This window comes from Colletotrichum phormii, assembly GCF_030913505.1.
Source record: "Colletotrichum phormii strain CBS 102054 chromosome Unknown BDP81scaffold_8, whole genome shotgun sequence".
Lineage (NCBI taxonomy): Eukaryota > Fungi > Ascomycota > Sordariomycetes > Glomerellales > Glomerellaceae > Colletotrichum > Colletotrichum phormii.
In genome coordinates, this window is record NW_026851450.1 from 1,159,372 (window position 1) to 1,180,432 (window position 21,061).

General features: G+C 48.4%; 6 protein-coding genes across 6 annotated transcripts; 5 read left to right on the forward strand and 1 right to left on the reverse strand.

The window, feature by feature from the left end:
* Positions 1-658: 658 nt before the first annotated feature.
* On the forward strand, positions 659-4,542 carry BDP81DRAFT_460430 (uncharacterized protein; the record flags this gene model as incomplete). The annotated part of the gene is made up of 6 exons (XM_060593654.1): positions 659-2,438; positions 2,600-2,788; positions 2,889-2,948; positions 3,005-3,052; positions 3,135-3,290; positions 3,362-4,542. The coding sequence occupies 6 exons, from the start codon at positions 659-661 to the stop codon at positions 4,540-4,542; spliced, it is 3,414 nt and encodes a 1,137-aa protein (XP_060446406.1).
* A 3,072-nt stretch (positions 4,543-7,614) lies between these two features.
* BDP81DRAFT_471045 (uncharacterized protein) lies at positions 7,615-8,412 on the reverse strand (the record flags this gene model as incomplete). Its single annotated transcript, XM_060594573.1, has 1 exon — positions 7,615-8,412. One exon carries the CDS (start codon positions 8,410-8,412, stop codon positions 7,615-7,617), a length of 798 nt encoding a protein of 265 aa, XP_060446407.1.
* A 2,274-nt stretch (positions 8,413-10,686) lies between these two features.
* BDP81DRAFT_448919 (uncharacterized protein) lies at positions 10,687-12,015 on the forward strand (the record flags this gene model as incomplete). Its single annotated transcript, XM_060592348.1, has 1 exon — positions 10,687-12,015. One exon carries the CDS (start codon positions 10,687-10,689, stop codon positions 12,013-12,015), a length of 1,329 nt encoding a protein of 442 aa, XP_060446408.1.
* Positions 12,016-14,175: 2,160 nt separating this feature from the next.
* BDP81DRAFT_372791 (uncharacterized protein) lies at positions 14,176-15,216 on the forward strand (the record flags this gene model as incomplete). Its single annotated transcript, XM_060586663.1, has 2 exons — positions 14,176-14,378; positions 14,435-15,216. The coding sequence occupies 2 exons, from the start codon at positions 14,176-14,178 to the stop codon at positions 15,060-15,062; spliced, it is 831 nt and encodes a 276-aa protein (XP_060446409.1). The 3' UTR covers positions 15,063-15,216.
* Positions 15,217-17,524: 2,308 nt separating this feature from the next.
* BDP81DRAFT_471048 (NAD(P)-binding protein) lies at positions 17,525-18,625 on the forward strand (the record flags this gene model as incomplete). The annotated part of the gene is made up of 1 exon (XM_060594574.1): positions 17,525-18,625. One exon carries the CDS (start codon positions 17,525-17,527, stop codon positions 18,623-18,625), a length of 1,101 nt encoding a protein of 366 aa, XP_060446410.1.
* Positions 18,626-19,711: 1,086 nt separating this feature from the next.
* On the forward strand, positions 19,712-20,914 carry BDP81DRAFT_425952 (alcohol dehydrogenase GroES-like domain-containing protein). The gene has a single exon (XM_060590254.1). The coding sequence runs from the start codon at positions 19,723-19,725 to the stop codon at positions 20,740-20,742; it is 1,020 nt and encodes a 339-aa protein (XP_060446411.1). The 5' UTR covers positions 19,712-19,722; the 3' UTR covers positions 20,743-20,914.
* Positions 20,915-21,061: the final 147 nt, after the last annotated feature.

Genomic DNA, 21,061 nt, shown 5'->3' on the forward strand with positions numbered 1-21,061 from the left:
AGTCAGCTGGCCTCGTTATCTCGACAAAAGCGACATCCATTGGCCGAAGGCTCATTATCTTCTGTATGAGCGCTTATTAAAGTCTCTAATTGGAGGGACAGATGTCAGTTGCTTTTGGGCTGTGTCAGTAAGCACCAAAAACCCGAAATGCTGCCTGGCCTGCCTGGTGGGAAAACCCCTCACCGATGAAGGCGTTAAAGTCAATCCGGTTCTTCTTCTTATTGAATACCTTTTCCATCAACGTATCTCGATGTATCTTGGCCTAAGTACCTTTCATTCTGCATAGACATAATCGATACTCAGCACTGGCATTTGATTACAAGAAACAAGTGGCAGGAACCCCGAGACTACCGGAAGCCGATCTCAGTTCATTTTGCAAGCGTTTTCGGTGACGGATCGCGATCAAGAAATGGACGGCGAAGGCTTAATAAGCCCTGGGAGGGCTAATGTCACATCCATCGACCATGGTATCACCACTCCGCCAGATGACCCCAGTCAGAACGATCAACCTGCGCAACCACAAGCACAGATTGATTTAGTGGAAGACGAGCGGTCGGATTCGCTTGCTTTAGAATCTTCGAAAGTTCATGTGTCCCCGGAGTCACCTTTCCAGGAGAGATTCAAGGCCGTGGAGGAGAAGATGAAATTGGTAGACGTGATGTACGACCTTCACGAATCAACAAAGTCAGCGAAAAGTCACTCGAACGGCTTCCCTCCAGACGCAAAATACTGGATAGACGAGTCTGTTAGATATGAGAATCATTTGGACTTCTACAGAGATGCGATGTTCTTCATGAGTCGGATCCGCGAGTCACATCAGCGCCTCAATCGATGGGAGGAGATTCGAAAGTCGAAGCATCAAGCTCTTATTAAGGCCAAAAAGGAACGCGCACCTGAAACGGAAAATACGAGGCAAGCGAGCCTTAAAGCGTTCCTGAATGGAGAGCCACTCAAAGTCATGATGGCCGATTGGGTAACTTTCATCTTCTTCAAAAGAGAAAGCGAGGATTCAATTTTGGCACCGCTTGAGGTTGTTTCTGGCGAGCCGGAGCCTCAAGAAATTATACAGCTCGCATCAGTCTTCAACAGCAAGAAGAAGGCCACATCTCATGTATATCGATATCTCGAGAGGGTCTTGCCGACTGGCGTAGACGCCGAATCTTTCAAGCGGCAGCCCTTGCCTGAAAGAATCAGGATTCATTCCCAGCCGCTTTTGTGGGTCTTCGCGAAGACATTCAAGGGTGCTCCTGTAAGCCCAGCAGAGGATGGCTCTTTGGTGTTTTTACGACCGTATCAAGAGCTTCAGTATCACGAAGCAACGCTGCGAGAGATACTCGACGACTTCGAAAAGCGCTTCGTGAACTACGACGGATCAGACAGCAGTCTACCGCCCCGCTCGGCCGTCCAAGGCGCTGATGACACCGGGAACACCGCTGCACCTCCTCAATCTTCAAATCAGCCTACCGCTAGCATTAGAGAGGGCGAAGAAGTCAAGGACCCCACTGAAGCCACTAGTCGAAGTGGTCAAGAGGAGGACGCGGAGCCATCTGACCCAGACAACATGTCAAATTCCATCACCACGCTGCTTCACCTGCGTTGCCTTCTGCACTTCATGGACAGTGAGATCAAACCTAAGCAAGAGTACATCAACAGTCAGGACTGTACTCACATACACTTCCATGATTTGTGGTTTCTATTCAAACCAGGAGACCTAGTCATTGATAAGGAGGAGAAGCAGGTGCATGTTGTGTTACGTGTACAGAATCCACGTCACAAGATTGAAGAGCCCTGGGAAAGATGGAACAGACGAATGGGAGAAAGCTCTGACTCCGATTCGGACTCCGAAGGCGAGGAAGATGAAAGCGAGAACCCGTTCACTCTTTTCTGTGCCTACATTGATTTCGATGGCAAAATGTTTGGCCCGATAACCAGGAAGTTCAAAATCTCACCATTTGGCGAATTGAAGCAAATCCGGTCTCTCCCTGTTTACCCTCTACGATTCGCAAAGAACACGCAGTCTCGACAGAACATCATCGAAAGAAGTAAGATGCTACTGGATGTCGCCAAGTTCAAAGCTATGTACTACATGGGTGTTACTCTGGACAAGCGAGATGAGATTGACAGTCAAGTCGTCATCGACTTCAACGAGGCTTTGTCCGATGAAGCTAGGAAGAAATGGGAGCCGAAGATAGCACCCATTAACACCGGCCCAGACCACCAGGAAGACGACGAACCTTGCATAGCAAAGTGTTGTGACATGCAGTCAATACGAGACGGCTCTGCTACAGACACGAAGATGACTCAGGATTTCATCAGAACTCTAATTCCAGACACCTCACTGAGAGCACCGTCACTCATCCTGTCCCCGAGATCTTTTGAAGAAACCAGTAACTATGGCGGCCAGTTGACAGAAACAGAACTGCTCATCATGACCTACCGCGTTTTTGGGTTTGTTCTACGGAGTAGAAAATGGGGTAAGAGCTGCTCCAGCACTACATAATCATCATGCGTATAGACAAACTACTTTGGTTTTACACGCATCATATGTTCGTATCATTTTGTTATATATCTGCTAACCTAAGGTACTTCACAACATTAGCCCAGCTTGACCTCACGTACCTACGATACGAGAATTCAAACGTAAGGAATCTAACGGTTCATGCATTCGAGAAACTTGAGTTGCCTGAAGGTCATAGGGAAATGGTCAAATCTTTGGTTGTTCAGCACTTTCGCACTAAACAGTCAGCTTTCACCAAGAATGAGCAGACTGACTTGATCCAAGGAAAAGGTTTGTATGAATGCCGAATTTCTGTTATGATTCATACGGGTTGACAAACTTGAAAACCTGATGTAAATAAACTGCTGACCAGAGGACCTCCTCTCTCCAGGCAAAGGACTGATTATGCTGCTGCATGGAGCTCCCGGTGTCGGCAAAACCACCACTGCAGGTTTGTGGATGCAGGTAAAGATTATTTTGGGTACAGTGCTAATTAGATCTGATAAGAGGGGATTGCGGAACTTTTCAGGAAACCTCTATTTCAGATCACGTGCGGTAAGAGTGGCCTGCTCGTTCCACACTTGCAGCTTGTTTCTGGAGTACCTAAGTATGCTAATGCACTGATTCACTGCTGTAGGAGATCTTGGTACCACTGCGAAAGAGGTTGAGACCGAGCTAGAAAAGAACTTCGCCCTGGCAAGTAGATGGGGATGTATCTTGCTTTTGGATGAGGCAGATGTATTTCTGTCTGCGCGGGAGCGGACCGACTTCACCAGAAATGGTTTGGTTGCCGGTAAGTCGATCATGGCCGTCGAACGGATGACTGATTTTCGATTCTGCGCTTACAAAATTACTATCATATAGTCTTCCTACGTATCTTGGAGTATTACACTGGAATCTTGTTCTTGACAACAAACCGCATCGGCGACTTTGACGAAGCATTCGCCTCCAGAATTCATATGAGTCTGTACTATCCACCGCTGAACGAAGATAAGACACTCAAGGTTTTCCATCTCAATCTCGAACTTATCAAACAACGGTTCCAAAAGCAGGGGCGGATCATCGAGTTCGATGAATCGTCAGTTGAAGATTTTGCGCGACAACATTTCCACGAACACGAATACCATCGATGGAACGGACGCCAAATCCGCAATGCGTGCCAAACTGCGCTGGCACTCGCAGAGTACGATGCGCAAGATGGAGCTCTGGAGATTGACAGCCAAATCGACAGGAAGGCCGTTGTTAAGTTGCAACTCAAATATTTCAGGACAGTTCAAAGAGCTTACTTGGACTTTGGGAAATATCTTGGCGATATTCGTGGCACGCAGGGCGATCGCAGAGCCATTGACTACAAGTTGCGTGCAAGGTCTGATACACCGTGGCAGACAAGACCTAGCCTTCTTTCTCAACGCGGGGACTCAGGATCTATGAGTGGTCATCGTGGAAGGCCTCAGCATCTCCAATCACAGAGAAGCACTTCAGACATGTCGCAGCCCGTCTATAGCACGCAGACCGAAACTTCTCAACAGACCTATCGCCAGGACTATCCCCAGGACCATCGTCAGGAATACCGCCAAGAATATCGCCCATCTACACCTCATGCCAATCTGCCATCACCACAAGTTTATGATCAACATCCTCCACAGCCAAGTAGACCGCAATCATATCAAGGGTCAACGGGGAATCCGGGAGGCTCTGGTCATTCAAATCCATATGAGCAACAAGAGGAGAGACATTATGCTTCCCCGGACACTCGTTCCCTGCCGGTAAGGCAACAAAGCCGGTCATTCGATTCCCCGCAGGCAGGCTACCGGCAGGCGCAGGGCGGAGACGTACTGGTACGACCAGGGCTGAACTACGACAACTCTCCATTGGCACATCGCTCATCTCAAAGCCAAAAGTCGCATTACAGCTATCGCGGTAGGAGTCAGGAGAATGATATGCGAGGGTCGGAAGTGCCAATGAGGGAGGCGGGAAACGTGACGCCCCGCTCCATGTTCAGAGATAATCAAGGATTTGAAATCCCCAGAGGCCGGGACAATTAAGTGCGGTTGTGAATTGTAGAGAAGGTGTTTTCCTAGGTACTTGGAAGATCAGCTTCTCATAGTGGTTAAGGACGACAATTTGCCGCGATGGTGAGGGGGGCGTCACTTCAGGGTTTGATCCTCAGTTTGTAATGACTTTCCTTTGTGCCTTTTGAATATCACTGGTTCCATATCAAACTACCTCTCCTGCGGGTTTTATAGTTTACCTAGCTTCGTGATCATGGAAGACGATCATCCTCTACTTGCTTGTGTCAAGGTTGAAGAATCTATACCTTTCGGCCAATTGGAGTCTCCTGATGACACACACGCCACGCGTCGCAATATGATTGAGCTCTGGCTTTAACTTAATGTATGCTTATTAATAGCTCATAGATAGAAACGCCAGAGGCCTCACGTTGGGTACTATCTAGTTAAGATGGATTTAACATCGTAGACCTTGTCGGAACTCGGCATCTTCGAGACAATCAGTGCGCGCGGTGTATCACTGGATGAGCCGTATCTCTGGGACATTCTACTCGACTCTGAATGAAATCTTCTCGCTCTCATGCCAGCGTCTTGAAGCATCAACTTTGACGGTCGGAGGTGAAAATCTCTGCAAACCAAGGTCCCTTGGCTTGCTTCTCAAAGACCACATCCACAGTCAAGTGAACCGACCAAATGAGAACACGAAGTGATAAATGAGGTTCACTTGGATTTGTGATGATTCAACTCATCCCCGCCTTAAGTTGCGCGTTCATACAGGCAACGACTTAACGAAAAGAATGAACCCAACCTTCGGGGGCGATTGCTTGCGAGTAATGTCGCAACTCGAGATCGTACTTTTCTATATTAGGAGCGCAGGGTGGCCATCAGCATCAATAAATATATACTTCTTTTCTCTTCTCTTCTTTTTTTGTGGTTTTTAGAAACAGATAAGTTGACGTAATCGAAACTTGTGAAAGCTCATGCTATTTCCCAGCACAGCGCTTGTCATCTTAGATTGGTCGAGAGGCTGGACCCTGAGGAAGATGCCTTGGCTCGATTTAGGATCCCATTTCGAAACGAGTCCGTCAATGATGCTGATCATTTTCTTTTCGAGGCGCTGAAGCTCGACTTCTGCTAGTTGGACTGCTACGTCGAACTTTTTACATAGTTCAGGGGTTTCGGCATCTTCTGCTTCAATTCTTCCCGTGAAGCCACCCGTGATTGACTCCAAATAAGCTGCTGTGAAGTAGTCCATATTGTCCCGAAGCATCTTGCAGACGAGGGCCCGAATGAGAATGTATCCTGGGAGCGATCTGTTTTCGCCCCCGTAAATGCTACAGAAGTACACGAGGCTGACATTGCCCAAAGTTGCCCGGCTGGCCCGTAGTAAGCCATTCTTGACAAAGCTTGACGGTTTCCTCGATCAGTTTCTCACATTCTTTAGCAGCTTGCGTACGAGTGCCAAAGACAAAACCAGAATCCCAGAATATACCTTTCGAATGGGAGCCAAAATCAAGGCAGATTTGCTTCCCTCAACGTCCAAACCGTCGGTAGTGAGCTCAATTTTGCAAAGGTTTGAAGTAGGCATGCCATCTGCCGGGCATATTATTTGACATGATGAGCGATCTCGAGGGCTTCTCTCCCTACAGCACCGGCTTAGATTTGTAACACGATGAAATTAGGATGTAGTAGTAGTAGTATCTAACATCATCAGGGATAAGAACCCGGCTATCTAAGAAATTAGGATGTAGGTGTTATACTTTGTGGAGATTACCGAGATGGCTTATAAGGGTATCAAGTATAAGCATGATGAAAACCTAGAATGGCAGTACATGACATATACAGCTATGAGCCGTGAATGCCGAGAACCAAAGTGGTCAAATGATTTCTCAGCTTCCAAAAGTCCAAAGACGACATGGATGATAGGGAATTATCTTTTGAGGTGCCTTATGTTGGTCATATTCACCAGTCCAAAACCTGAACATATTCTTTGCGTTAAAGCCAAGGTACGTCGAGGATCCTACCTAGCAAAAGCTATCCTAACGCCGAGAGACAGTATCTTCTCCTACGTTTCATATATATCATATGATAAAATGCCAGTGGCGGTGATAAGACACCTGGATCAAAAGGGTTATTGCCGTAGTATTCCACGGAGTCTTTCCATAGGGTAGTATCAAAGCCTTTGAAAGTAATGATATAGACGGAACAAGATCTTTCGTAAGCACAGAATTATCTACTTTAGACCTCCAACTTTAGGCATTGCTCTAAGCCATGTAGACTGTAGAGTGAATCAAATTAAATCCAAAGCTAAAGTTTGCCATATTTTCAAGGTCTGGGGGTAGAGAGAAGCTAGTCGTATTTGGTGCCTCTCAAGCAGTTTGGTAAATGGATTCTTATGAACAAAGGCCAAAATATGGACTATTGAAGTTTTGCCGCAGTAGTAAACAGCCTCTTCTGTTAAATGTTTGTGGGCGGCATTAACGTAAGTAGAAGACAAAACGTCATAACGTACCTTTTAATTCTCTCAAATTCGGTACTTAGCCGTAAGTAAAATATGACGACGTTATGTTCTATTCTCTTAAAAGGATAAATCAACAATTATTCTATACACATTTCAAAGATATTTAGAAACAAAGAATTGCACGTGACATCCTCAATTATAAACGTCAAGCTTTACTCTCCACATCTTTTAAATAGCCAGTCGTGAAGAGAATCCACATCAGCAGCATAGTGCTCAAATTGATGATCACATCATACCTGACAAAGAAAAGGTAGATCGATTCAAATTTGCCCTAGCATGCCAATTAATTATCATTCATAGATTCCTCGTCTAGGAGGGCTGATTAGTAAGTTACCATGATATTTGTGACTTGATCATTGCTCATATTACTTGACCCAATTATTCAAAGACACATGGACATAGTTCCAAAGAGGAGATGCTAAGAAAGATTGGAAGTAACTAAGACTGTATTTACTGGGTACTACCATACCGCTGACGATGAGAGAATAGCTAAGGCATTCTTCGATTTGAAGACTTCTGAGATTGACGACATAGTGACTCGATTTAATTAGGAATTTCGTGCATTGTTGTTGTTGGTGTATCTTGTCCTACGCCGGTACGATCTTTAGGGGAGATGCGTTCGCGTCTTCAACACATTTGAAAAGACAGTTATCATTGAAAAATCCCTTGACCCATTCGTTCGGTTCAGGGCTTATGCAGATCAGTTTGAATAATGGCATGGTGGACGATATAGCGTCAGTTAAAGACACCAGATTGCGTAGGGTTTGGATGACTAACGCCACTCCACAGGCATCCCCGAGATTCTGGCAAGAAGCCAGACCGTCAATGAAACAGATTATCCTGCGCTTTGGCCCCGACACCACCTCCATTGGGATCAGTCGGACCACTTGTTCGAACATCTTGCAGAGCTCATTGAGGTCATTTTGTGCCGTCTCCATGGTTTTCCGAAAGTTGTGACCGAACTCCAACTTCTGTTTACTGAACTCGGGTATATGGTCCCTGATGTAATCAAAGAGCTGGCTCATGAGAGAAAGTATCATGAGCAAGGCTGTACCCGTGTCTTGCGTGTTCTGCTGTCTATTGCAGTAGAAGACAAGGGTGGTGGTGTTTGTGACCTCTGGTTTCTTGCTCGCTTTTATTTGAGCACCTCGAAGAGTCTGAACTATCTGATAGCAGACCGCCGACAGTGGAGTCATACCTAGGCCATCAGCGATGACGTAGGGAGGACGTATAAACGGCATGGAGGAAGGTAGTAAGAGAGAGTCGTCGAGAATGATTAAGCCTGCCGAGTCGTTGTTGTAAATCAAATCATAACAAAGGTCCATGGTCTGCGTGATAGATCGATCGCCGCTTTTCTTTCCGAAGTAAGCATAGATGCTATTCATATGTAGGCGGATGTTATTTCCATCGGCAACTACTATTTCTCCAGTACGTTTCGGTTGTCCCTTATCGAGTGCTTCTGTCAAGAGTGCCTAATAATCTTCTCCGATGGCGCTCCGGAATGGGTTATAAAGTGCCATGCTGTACTATGGTAGAAGGCACTTTGCTTCCAATAATGAGTCTTGTAAGCTAAGCTTTTTCGTAGTTTGTATGTGTTGGTTTGCGTGTACCACAGGTTAGTCACACAGGTATTCCTGGTATCGCGATCGGTAGCAATATCGTTGGGTTAATCTGGTGTTCTTGTTGTTGTTATTGTTGTTAAGGAGAGTATCTAAACGCGAAGGCTCGTGATATGGAAGGAGGGAGCTGAGGTGTGTCACGTGCCGAAGACACGTGACATAGCTCGGCTCCGTGTATACCTAGCGATTGCCGTTTGTTCCCACAGTATGAACTAGGTCTTGTAAGAAATGGGGCTTACTATCGGCTTCACAAAAGGCCAGAGTGCTGGTGTCCCAATCGAAGAAGAATAATGGTGATGATAGACCCTCAGAGGAGTTACGTCAGGTCAGGTATGATGACCGTGAGATATGATCTGTGAAGCTAGTGTGAGCTTCGAAAAGACCAAAATATATCTTGCAGGATTTTAAAAGTGAAGGAGAAAGAAAGGCAGGGTGTCATAAGAGAATCCCCAATTTTAGGGGCATCAAAATTTTAGCGCCAACTCTCTCAAACCTGACTGCTAATTCAACCACAACCCTGAATAATGTTTTTGTTCATTTGGGACCCAGAACTCTACTTGCGCCACCTAGAACTTGAGAGTTAAATTTCTTTCGAGCCTTTTTGAACACCTACTTGTCTCCCCAAAGTTGTGGTAAAACGCATGTGGCGGTGATAAAGCCCGTGCAGTCACATGGAGTTACTGTTTCTCTGTGATCCCAGCTTCTTGGACAGTGATGTCATTATGCATAATAAGACCTTTTACAATGTTAACTGAGCAAGACGTTCAGTGAACTTAGTCTTTGACTTTGATCATACAGAGCAGACTTGGAGCCCAAAGTGGCCATGTCCATATGAAGCCCACTGTTGGATTCACAGGTGGAAAAGGAAAATACTCGAGTATCGTGGGTAGCAACGATCACCGACTGTAGTGGTGATATTGCTTGTTCTTGTTGTTCTTGAGTGGAAGTCTAACCAGGTGCCAGCGGCGGCAGGAAGTCTGGGGTATAGCACCCTCGTGTGGCTGAGCCACACGGACCACCGTGGCTGGAACGGACCGCGGCAGCAACCTCCTGCTGCCTAATGTAGGTGTTGGTATCACAGGCGTGATACATTTCCTCATGAGGGTGTATCTTCGACAACAATCACGTCGATGTCCGTGATAATTGCTGTTGTTGTTCTTGTTCTTCTTCCTATTTACATTGTGGGCAGGGGCCGATCGAAGTAGGTGGGGACGGCCTGGGTGGTTGCCCCACCTTAACCGGCCGTGATGACTAAGCCGGTTGTCCCACTTCGCCCAGGGCAGGCGCCAGCCAGCCCATGATACCTGCCCATTGCTCCTTATCAGCCTGGCCGTTCCGACAGTAGGCCTATTCCAACACCCACGAAGCCCGGGAACGAGGAACTTGTGTTTGCGCTGCCCCTTAAGCAGGCTGACTGGTATGGTGTGCAGGCTGAGAAAGGGATCAAAGACTGACAAGGTGGCTATTCCTCAACACTCTGGCGAACAGCATCTTGACTTGGATGTTTGTAGGCGGTGGGTGCCTAGGTAGGTAACTAAGAGGCAAAGCAGGAGACAAAATCTTATGACGTACTCTTTTGTTCTAGGTACTAAAAGGAAATTTGAATTACTGTCCTGCCCACATATGCATGACGCTTGCGAGTGGCACCAACACCCACAAACATTCAGCTTGTCTTTGTGTTCTGAACAGCTGGACACAAACAGATTACACTCATGAAGACGACAAGTAGAACATGAGTTGCTTTGGGTCTGCTTGGCACACACCAGTCAAGAGTTTGCTCACATGCAACCTTCTACATTCAGAGAACTGGTAGTCAATACTGCACAGGTCGTCAATCGGTACAGCGGTAATACCTGAGAGTGGCCGAGCTTGGACCGCCGGCGGCTAAGTGGCCGTGTTTGAACTTCCATGGAACAGCTTGGCACGGCTTGGATCTCAAATCTTGTCATCCCTTCACCTCCAATACTCTTTCTTTGCATGTCTGCAGACTCGGCAACATCTTTCCCCTGGATTTCCCACTCACAAAGTTCTCCTGTTGCAATGGCTTGGTGGCATGATTTACCCAATGAGCTAAAGAACCAAATTTGGGGCCATCTGCTCAAGTGCGGCAGCAATGAGGGTCAACCACTAGCTCCATACGCTTCCATCTCTTCTGAATGGCAGAAAATCATCGAGCCCTTTGTCTTTGAAGAGATATCCATCTCCCTTCATTCACAAAAATCAACTTCAAGCCGCCGCAAGATTTCTCAAGCCCGCAAAATCCTCACCAAACCACGCCAGAGCGCCCTCAAGCGACTCCGTGTCCGCATCGACTATGACGCCACCAAGACTTCCAAGGGCTATAGGAGGGCGTTTGCGGGGGTGGTAGTCGCCTTGTTCGATCTGTTGCAGACCTGGAAGGCGGAAGATGCCAAGATCGACCTCAAAATTATCGAAGTCCGGCCTTGCGGTCCCCCGCTACTCACGTACGGAGGAGAGCTATTGCAGCAGCGAACGTGGTCAATCGGTTGCGTGCGGTCGCTCCGCATCGTGAAACCACAATCATACATTTTCCGAAGCACTGGGCCCGAGCTTGCCGACCTTATTTTGAACGGACTTGCCCCCGGTCCGGACATGGTGGAATACAACTACGAAATCGGCTGCCGCCCTGGATATAAGCACAAGCTTTGCCTTCTCACGGATTGGCAGATTGCTCCGGTGGAAGTGAAGTCGCTGACTATCCGAGAATCTTGCGACCAGAGCAACTTGAACACGCAACATGATTGGATCGAATACATTCGTACGCATCAGGGCATCCCTGAGCAACTGTATCAAAAGAGCCGTGGGCTAGAGGAACTATGCATATCGTTCGCCATAGATGCGACTGACTTCTTTTCCCCCATGATGGACCAGCCCATGAATGACAGCACATTTTCGCAGGTCAGCACCGTTCTCCCTGATTGGCCTGAACTGCGGCTCATCAGTCTGACGTCTCATTCTATCTGGGACAAGGCACCCGAGATGACAAACAAGCTCCTGTTATCGGCCGCTAGAGCTGCCCGACGGATGCCAAAGTTGAGAGTGATGGAAATGTGGAACGCTCGGGAGCAATACATCCTTTCGGCGGGCTGTTTCCGTTACTCTATTGGGGAAGACGGTGCCGCAACGTTCATATGGGAAAGTACATGGGACTTCGAGATTGAAGAAGCCACAAAAGTGGCATGGGTCGATGCCGCCAAGTCGCATTCCGCCTATGGTCTGAATTTCGAAGTGCGAAGGGTTCCTGCTGAGCTACCATGGCCCTTCTCACCGGCCCAGGCTCATGCGGCAGCGTTTTCCTACCGCAGCGCCTCTCACCTTCCTTCTAGACTAAGCACGGAAACAGCTTGAGCCTGCACGTGGCTATGTAGTTTAGAATTGAACTAAAAGACATTTTGATGTGAAACTTCCCACGCTGAGTGATTCCTGAACCCTCTTCCCGATACAGTGAGTTAGGATCGTAAATGTATTTCGGATTCCACTGTTTGTCTGCAAGAAACAATACCCATGACTCAGTCAATCTCGCAATCTTGATACTGACCGTAATGGACATGCCCCTTACAGCCGACTGGTTCCATCCCATTCGAATACCATTCACTCAGTGTTGCGATAGTTTTTGGTTGCCAAGACGACTTTGGCCCCAACTACAGTTGAAAGTTTGCATCAATGCCATCATTCTCAGCAGCGACCCTAGAGCTTCTAACCGACGTCGAACGAGCGCGTAGCCACATGGCACACGGTGTTAAGAGCCCAGCCCTCGTGTGGCCACGTAGGGGTGATTTCTGTATATAGAATCTAAGCTGACGAGAAGAGATTTACAAGTGGAGCTTCCGTGGAGGTGGAGCGTAAGCGTAATGGAGCCCGCGCGGTCAATCGTGGCAGAATATCCGGGCGCTGGCCTGGATCCATTAATCGGGTCCAGCCCGTAACACACGGAACTCTCGACCTCTATGCTTGGCTTCCAAATGCCAAGGAAAGTCTTCGTGATTAACCTCTGGAGATGCTAGTCAACGACACTAAAACCAAGCCACAACGGCTCATGGTCACCGTCTCTCGCCAAGTCGGTAGGCTTTGCTCGGATTTAGATCAGCCACAATCGCGCTAAGCTGGACAGGTTGGGGGCCTCCAGCTGGCATCGTTCTGGTTGTTCTGGACCGTGCTGTCGCGTTGCCGGAGTTGCGCTCGATACGAACGTCTGTTCCCGCATCATAAGCGGCCTTTTCCGTGTTTGTCTTGTTTGTGGTGTAGTATTGAAGGGTTGCATTCCGGTTTGGGTTGCGCAGGTCGATGTTGTTCGTGAATTAAGGTAAGCAGGGCTCCTTGCTGATCACATCGGCACTTGCGTATTGGCCATGGCGTTGCAGGGGTAATTAGTTTGGGGGCTCTTGAGATCCACGAGCTTAATGGTACCTAAAATAATACCGGGGTAGATAAAGTGCCAAGTCGCCGAGTCGCAGGTAAGCCCGCGATGCGAAGCAGTCATTGCGGCCGACAGAAAAGCCAAGGGAATTCGATCAAAGTCGGAAGCAATGTTTCTGTTCGTCAAGAAACATTGGAAGTGACGTCAATCAACTGATTAAGAGACACTAGGGAGAAGGGGCACAAGTCAAATGCAAAACCGGCAGACTATACCACAAGTTGCATAACCCAGGACTGATAGCTCTAGTGGCTTATACATTATACCTAGACCGCGGTGAAAAAGGATTTCCTAGTCCAGGTTGCGCGGGAACGTGATTCGGAGGAGGCTTCGGTGGGCTTTCGACGGCGCCGTTGACATCGATGCGCCGCGCTACTGTAGGTCCTTGGCAAACGTGAGCCTCCAAACATACAACTTAACAGCACTACTTCGGGAACGAGCCAGGCAAGCCAGGGGTGACCACAGAGGAGCTCATGAGCTCAGCGGTGAGGCTCTTATGTAAGTTACCTAGCTGCAGGTTTCCACGCCCTCGGACCATTCACTATGGCAAAAATAACGCCCGGCGCCCATTCCGGCTCGGAGTCGAATTCTTCCCCGTCAGTTATGCAGCATGCCGTCTCAAGCTCCGGAGGAGGGGTTAGACGTATTCCCCCTTTTTCTTATCCCACTAATGAAAAGGGGCAATCAGATGCTTTTCCCAATGTCTTGTTTGCTCCTAAACCATCTAAGCTTGTTTCGACACGGGACTAATGACGGCGACATGCATGTTATCAACCCTAAGACGTCGAGGTCTGAGAGCCGTTTGCTTTTCTCGATGGTTGCCGAGGCGCTACTAGACCCATCTTCCCCTTGCATAGTGTGTTCTATCTTCCCTAAGGTTGACATCCCACGCGGTAAGGTAGCTCAAGCCAGGGAAAACTGAAGATATATAAGATGGACGTGTTGGCGTCTCTCTTTTCGAGATTGAGATAGGACAAGGCACACAGAGTAACATCTTCATTCTTCATTCTTTCACTTGCTCTCAAGTTCTCTTGTCGTTTTCGACCACGAGTATCACAGTCACTACAACACCACACTCACTCACTCTTTTCAAGATGAAGTGCTACATTGTTGCTGCTTTCGCCGCCGCGGCCGCGGCCCTCCCCGAGGTTGCCAACCTGGCTGGTCGTCAAGACGGCTGCAATGCTGACAACTGCCTCCGCGCCGTGCGGGCAACTCGATTTGGAACTGCCACCATGGACGTTCGCATGTCAGAGTGCAGTTCGTTCCTCGCCGTGACCCAGATTCCGGCCACCTCGTAAGCTTCCTGAAGCAGTGTCGCTCTAACCATACAGGCTAACACACCTGCCACAGCACCGTCTACATCACGGAGAGCAGCATCCAGACCATCACGGCCAACTCCACCAAGACCATCTTCCAACGCCAGGCCGCCGAGACTCCCATCTCCGCCACCAAGGCCATCCCGGCCTATGCTTCCGCCTGCGTCGACGAGAGCCGCTACAGCTCCGCTTGCTCCTGCTTCGGCGCCACGGCTGCCACGACCACCGCGCCGACCCCCATCGTCACCTCGACCGTCACCTTCGTTTCCACCACCACCCTCGCTCCCTTCGTCAATGTCACTCGCCCGGCTCTTGAGTGCAGCAACACCTGGAGCTGCGGCGACCGCGTCATCCCTGTCTGCTCCAGCGAGAACGGTTGCGTCTGCTTCCAGACCGTCGAGGGCCGCAAGGTTTGCGCCCAGCCTAATGACTGCAGCCCGTCCTGCAACACTACCAACGACTGCAGCAACGGCGAGGTCTGCATCAAGCAGAGCTGCTGCTCCGGCGGTACCTGCATGAAGGTCGACGTCTGCCTCAACCAGGTCTTGCCCAAGATGATGTTCAAGAGACGCAACGCCGTTTGGGTCAAGAAGGAGGCTCGCGGCAACCTGCACCACCTCAGCTTGGTTCCCCACGACGCTGAGATTGAGAAGCTTGAGTAATCTCTCCTTGCCATAAGCAACAATCGGGGAGATTAATTGGGTGGTCCGGGAGATGTTTGGCACACCCTTGTACATACATGAGGAAACGAAATACCCTTCATAGACTTGCAATCACCGAAAATCTCTGTTTCCGCCCGCACTAGCGGCCTCGGGGTTTCTTTTTCCACGCAAATGATCAAGAGACATTTTGAATCAACAGTCCCCGCCACCGCTCGAGTTCTCAACTGTAAATTTGTGACATGGAACTAGGTTATTGGAAAGATAAGCTCGGATCTGTTCCGGTTTGTAGGGCTTGGAGGATCCATCCCCTTCATTTCCTTTGAAAAAAGAAATGTTTGCCTGGCCTTGGTCGCTTAGGATTCCTGACAGAATCCATGCATGCTTATATGCGAGTCATATGCATAATGACGGAAACTATATGTACCCACAACTACCTAAATGCAGTAGAGGGATCTCTCTTTTGTATATGGCGCAACGGTACAATTCCGAATTCTGTCACATAACCCATTCGCAATGGTCTAAACATACTGAAACAGGCCAGACTGTCATTTCCACCTGGTCCTAGCTCTAGAGACGTATTATATTAAGGTAGCATTAGGCCCATAAGCCTGTGGTAATCCTTCCACTCTTGAGTACGAATAGACGCTCTTTTCTGCTCACTCATATATGCATATTCCGCTGGCCACCCTGACTAACCGTCAATTCCACACCTGGATTTCCTATTTGCCAATGTGCGAGACGGGAAAGTGATCGTTCGCGGCGACATCCGTAGACCAGAGCTTTTTCTTCGGTGTTTGTTCTTCATCTAAATCTGACTGATGCATATAGTAAGCTGCATTGATTAGATTCTGAGGTGCATGGCACTAGCATGTCCAACTTTTTATCCATTCAACCTTGGTGTTGTCATTCTTTGCCTCGATGTTTCCATTGCCACTTGCACTGTTTTGTTTGTGTCAGAGCTGCATAATCATGCTGTGAGTATGGCGCGTCTGTCTTATTGTTGTTCTAGATAAACCGCCCTTCAATGCACTTTTTAGGTGGCAACCTACTTTGGGAGGAGATGTTCTGCTTTCCGGCTCCCTGCAGTGTCGGAAAAGTGGAAGCCTACTTTTGCTACTTACCTAGACACTGTATATTTTGAGTGATACCACATAGCCGAGGACCAATAGTCATGATCCAGAGAGTCTGCCAAAAAAAAGTTGTTCAAATTAGGTTACGAAATTGCCTTGAGCAGAGTCACATCCTCGGACGTGAGACGTCTTTTCGTGCGAAAGACTGGAAAATCGCCCGATTACAGAGACGCTATAAAGGGATGAAGATGGGTCGATGATGTTTCAATTGATCCTGTCAGTCATAGCTCACCGGCTCAAGTCTTAAATATGAGGCTTGGCGAATTGATTGTGGTATCGGAACCACTGACTAAAGTCTCTCAAGGCGGAATCATCCTATCTACATCGATGCATGTGTGTAACACCTTACTTACCTACTTGTTTGTGCATGAGGTAGCTAGATCAAGCATGCACACTTTGCCTATCATTCATTCAGATGTGCTGTAATGAACACTGGAGATTTCATATGATGACACGACAGCCAACCTGTCATTACACGGGTCTAATCGATTGGAGCTTCCCGCATACTCTACCTCTCGACCATGAACAGCTGCGCAAATGTTGCAACTCCAGGGAAATAATCCCCTCTCGCGGATTTTTCAATACTCTGAGAGCGTAATGGAAGTGAACTATTGTCGATACTGTAGCATTGTCTTGCCTATGTACCTTACCACGATGGCTCTAATTATATCGATGGATAAGTCCTATTCACCTCGGTAACTGGATGGTGCCTTCAATCGTTCTTCAATCACCCTACGAGATCTCTTTCTGCTCATGTCATCAAACACAATCAGCTCATCATTGCTCTAAATCAAGATGCAGCACGTGGCAATGAGCTTCCTTTGAAGGAATGTCAACCTCTTCTAGTGCCTTACTCGGCCCTGCCCTGTTTCGCCAGGCACAAGTGCAAGCAAAGCCTGGATTCTTTAGAGGAGCCCAAAAGCCTCTCCCATCTCCCAGGAATGTCCCTAAGTCAGTAATTATAAATTATCCCCTTCTTCAATGTCTTGTCGGCTCTTTATGCTGTAAAAGGCCTGCTGCCCGACGCTAGACATGGGGTTGATGCAAACATCAAGTGTCCATCACCAACACGATGTCGGAGTGACGCGTAGGGCCCGGAGATACTCCATCTTTTCATGCAATGGTAACCACTTTTCTTCTACAGTTGCATCAATTAGGATATGTGTTCGCTTGATCAGCAAAACCCCGCACTGATGCGGAAGACTCTCCTGGAATCCTGCATCATTCTCGAAGGACTCGACATCACCGAAACCCCTTTTATCACAGTCCCCGTTTGCAAGTTCAACTCTCCACACAACATCAACTACCAAAAAAGTCTGCTTTGTCTTTGAAATGTTTGTTCATGTCGCCGGCGTAACTGGCAACATCGGCCAAAAGCTGGTCGATGCTCTCCATGCTCGAGGGCATCAAGTCCGTGGTTTAGGCCGCAACCCCGGGAAACTTACGGCTACCCGCCGCGCCAAATTGGAAGATTTCATCCTTACCAGCAACCACTATGACATCGAGGCCCTTGATCGAGGTTGCAAGGGAGCCGACGCAGTCATCTGTGCGTATGGAGTGTTACCGACCGAGCTACAATTTGACGGGCAACTTCTCCTCCTCAGGGCGGCTGAGCGCGCCAACATTCGTCGATTTGTTCTCTCGACATGGAACAATGACTGGAGTCGAGATCCTTTAGGCATGCACGAGAGCTACGACCCTTTTATTGCTTTCCGCCGCATCGCTGAGTTAAGCTCGCCCATCAAGTCGATTTACATCTTCACAGGTGTCTTGGCCGAGGTGTTTTGGGTCTTCCCTGATCATCCTTTTGGAGCTGTCGAGTTGAATGGCTACTGGGATGGTAGAGACAAGTCCATGAGTTTCTGGGGCAACGGAGACAAGCCAATGCCATGGTCCACGGAGCGAGACGCAGCTGAGTTTACGGCTGCAATAATTTCTAGAGACGACGCCGAGGAGGGTGGATGCTGGAATACAGTCTCCGGTATTCATTCCGTCCGGGAGCTTGCCACAGTGTACGAAAGGGTAAAGGGAAAAGAGGTCAGCTTCAAGATCAGGGGTACTGATGAAGACCTCAAGGCTCTTGCATTCGAGGCCCGTAAGGCAGCTACACCGAGGGACTTCTTCCAGTATATGTCGTACTTTGTCGCAGCGCCACACGTGGCGCTGCCGGTTACTGCCGTACGATACCGCTTTCCACAAGCCGATTACCCGTCTTGTACGGTATATAGATATGACCCCCATACGGATCTTCCACTTAGAGGAATCAAGCCACTTTCTACTATACATGTCTTCCACTTGCTACCTCGCTTTGTGATATACTTCTATCAGTTTTATACTAATAATGGTACTTGGGATATGGCGAAGATCGACAATGATGAGCTTGATGTCCGAGCAACGTCTCTGGAGGATTTTTTGAGAGACAACAATATCTAGTTCTGACTAGTTGCATCGTATCAATGCTTATTGAAGAATTGAAGATAGGAGTCACCAGCTCTCATACCAAACTTTCCCGCCTTACCGTCTGGTATCTCGCTCCCCGGTCACGTCTCTCTACTAATTCCAGATATGCAGATGATAAACTATAACACTGACCACATCACGTTCACTGGCCATCATTAACCAGGCGCTGGTCTCATTCGACTCTAAGTAGCTCGACCTTCTTCAGTCACTTCAAGTTACCAAAGGCTAAATTTTAAGCAATTCATGCTCACGCAACCCTTCGATGCTGATGGTAGACACCCATGTCAACTATGAGAACTCTTGGTCCATGCCGTTAGTACGGCATCGAATAGGGTTTGGCCATAGTGTCCGATTTTCAGACTAATCCAATGACATCGCATTTAGAACCCTGGGTTACAGATGACATGGTTTTGGCCAAAATGTTCGCCATCGTTTCAATGGCATTCGTCGAACAGGTGGTTTGTGGTAATTTGAGCGGAGCTGACGCTGTAAGGACGAACTCAATGTTGCGCGAAATGAAAGCCCAAAGATGTCGCACAATGCGGGGTCTAAGCGCACGCCAAAAAGCACTCAATTATGTGTGACAAATATGAAGTATTACCGCACCGCGTAATTCATCTCGTCACCATACATGCATGTTGGTAAGTAGGTAGGCGGCATCTGAATCTACACTCGGTATTTGTTTCCGCTTTGGTGTACCCGAAAGGCTACGCCACATCCGGATGTGCCGGTGGTGGGGATCTACCCTTTCAAGCTTAGCAATCAATATTCATCGTGAAGTATGTTGCATATGGCGCCTTCAATTGCGTTCATCCATCAGGTACGCTTAGAAATCGCTCGGAATAATAGCGTTCAGGTCCACGGCCAATCTCCCCGAGATGGTAGAAATCCGATTTGAAGCAAAGATAAGTACTTAAGCCCATCGAACGTCTCGCCAAGTCAGGGGAAATTGGTCTCATTCTTATCAGATCTTACCTACACACCATCAGAGCAACAAGCTCCCGCAACCCGCAGCACAGCTATTGGCTACATCTAACATCACAACCATCCACAACCATCCGATCTCCACGATGTCACACTCCGCCGCGGTCCAACTCGAACCGAAAGCCCCGCTCACGGTGCAAGATGTGACCACTGAGCAGCCGGGTCCCCATGAAATCCTCATCAAGAACGAGCTAGTCGCCCTCAACCCTATTGACACCAAGATCGCAAAGCTCGCCATCTTTCCTATCCCGTACCCCGCCATTCACGGCTCATCTTATGGAGGCACCGTAACGGTTGTCGGCTCCGACGTCACCAACTTCAAGGTCGGCGACAAGGTGGCGGCCGTCAAGACGGGCGGTGCAAACGGGAATAAGTACAGCGGCTTCCAAAAGTCCGTCGTATCACGAGACGTCACCGCGATCAAGGTGCCGAGCAGCGTCGACCTTCACACCCCCGTTGGCCTTCTGGGCAACTTCAGCACCGTCGTCGGCCTGTTCAATGAGCATCTAGGCCTGGAACGGCCCGATCCCGTTAAGAAGCTGCCCTCCAAGGGCAAGAAGATCTTGATTTACGGCGGCACATCTAGCTTTGGCAGCTTCGCGACACAATATGTGGCTCAGTCCGGATACAACGCCGTTACCACCACATCCCCTCAGCACAAGGACCTCGTAGCCAAGTTGGGTGCCGTTCACGTCGTTGATCACACTCAATCCCACGATGCTGTTGTCAAAGAATTGGTTGCTCAAGGACCTTACGAATATGTTGTGGACTCTATCTCATTGAAGCCCACATTCGCCATCACTACTGCAGTTCTGGCTGCTCAGGGCGGAGGCAAGGTATATGCATTGGTGCCTCCCACTGATCCCAATAGTGTCCCGAAAGACGTGACCATCAGCTTTGGGTCATGGTCGGCACCGCTTGCAGAAGAGAAAAATGCCGAGCTATTGAAGTGGTCGTTTGAAACGTATTTCACTCAGGCCATCGCTGCAAACAAGATTGTCGGCTTGCCATCTCAGAAGATTGATGGCGGATTAGCTGGACTAAACAAGGCTGTGGACGTGTTATTTAAGGGAGTCAGTGGATTGAAGGTTGTTGTGGAGCCATGAGCACCAACATGAAGGTCCCTGATGATAAGAAGCTTGCCTCTGCGGTTAAGGGGGAAAGCAGGGCATCATGATAGCCGTGATAATTAAATCGTCAATCGTGAAGCATCTTTCAAATATCAGACCTTTCCAGCATGTAGCTTCGTTGATTCGTTTATTGTATATATTTTTTCCCTCTCGATCTCAGCAACACAGCTGTCGTCCTGCGTCTGCCATATCCTCATGAACCAACACCAATCAACGGCAAAACCCCCGCCGCAAACGGCAATAGCATGTACAAGACTGTTATTACATACACATGGATTACTCCTTCCTCCATCGA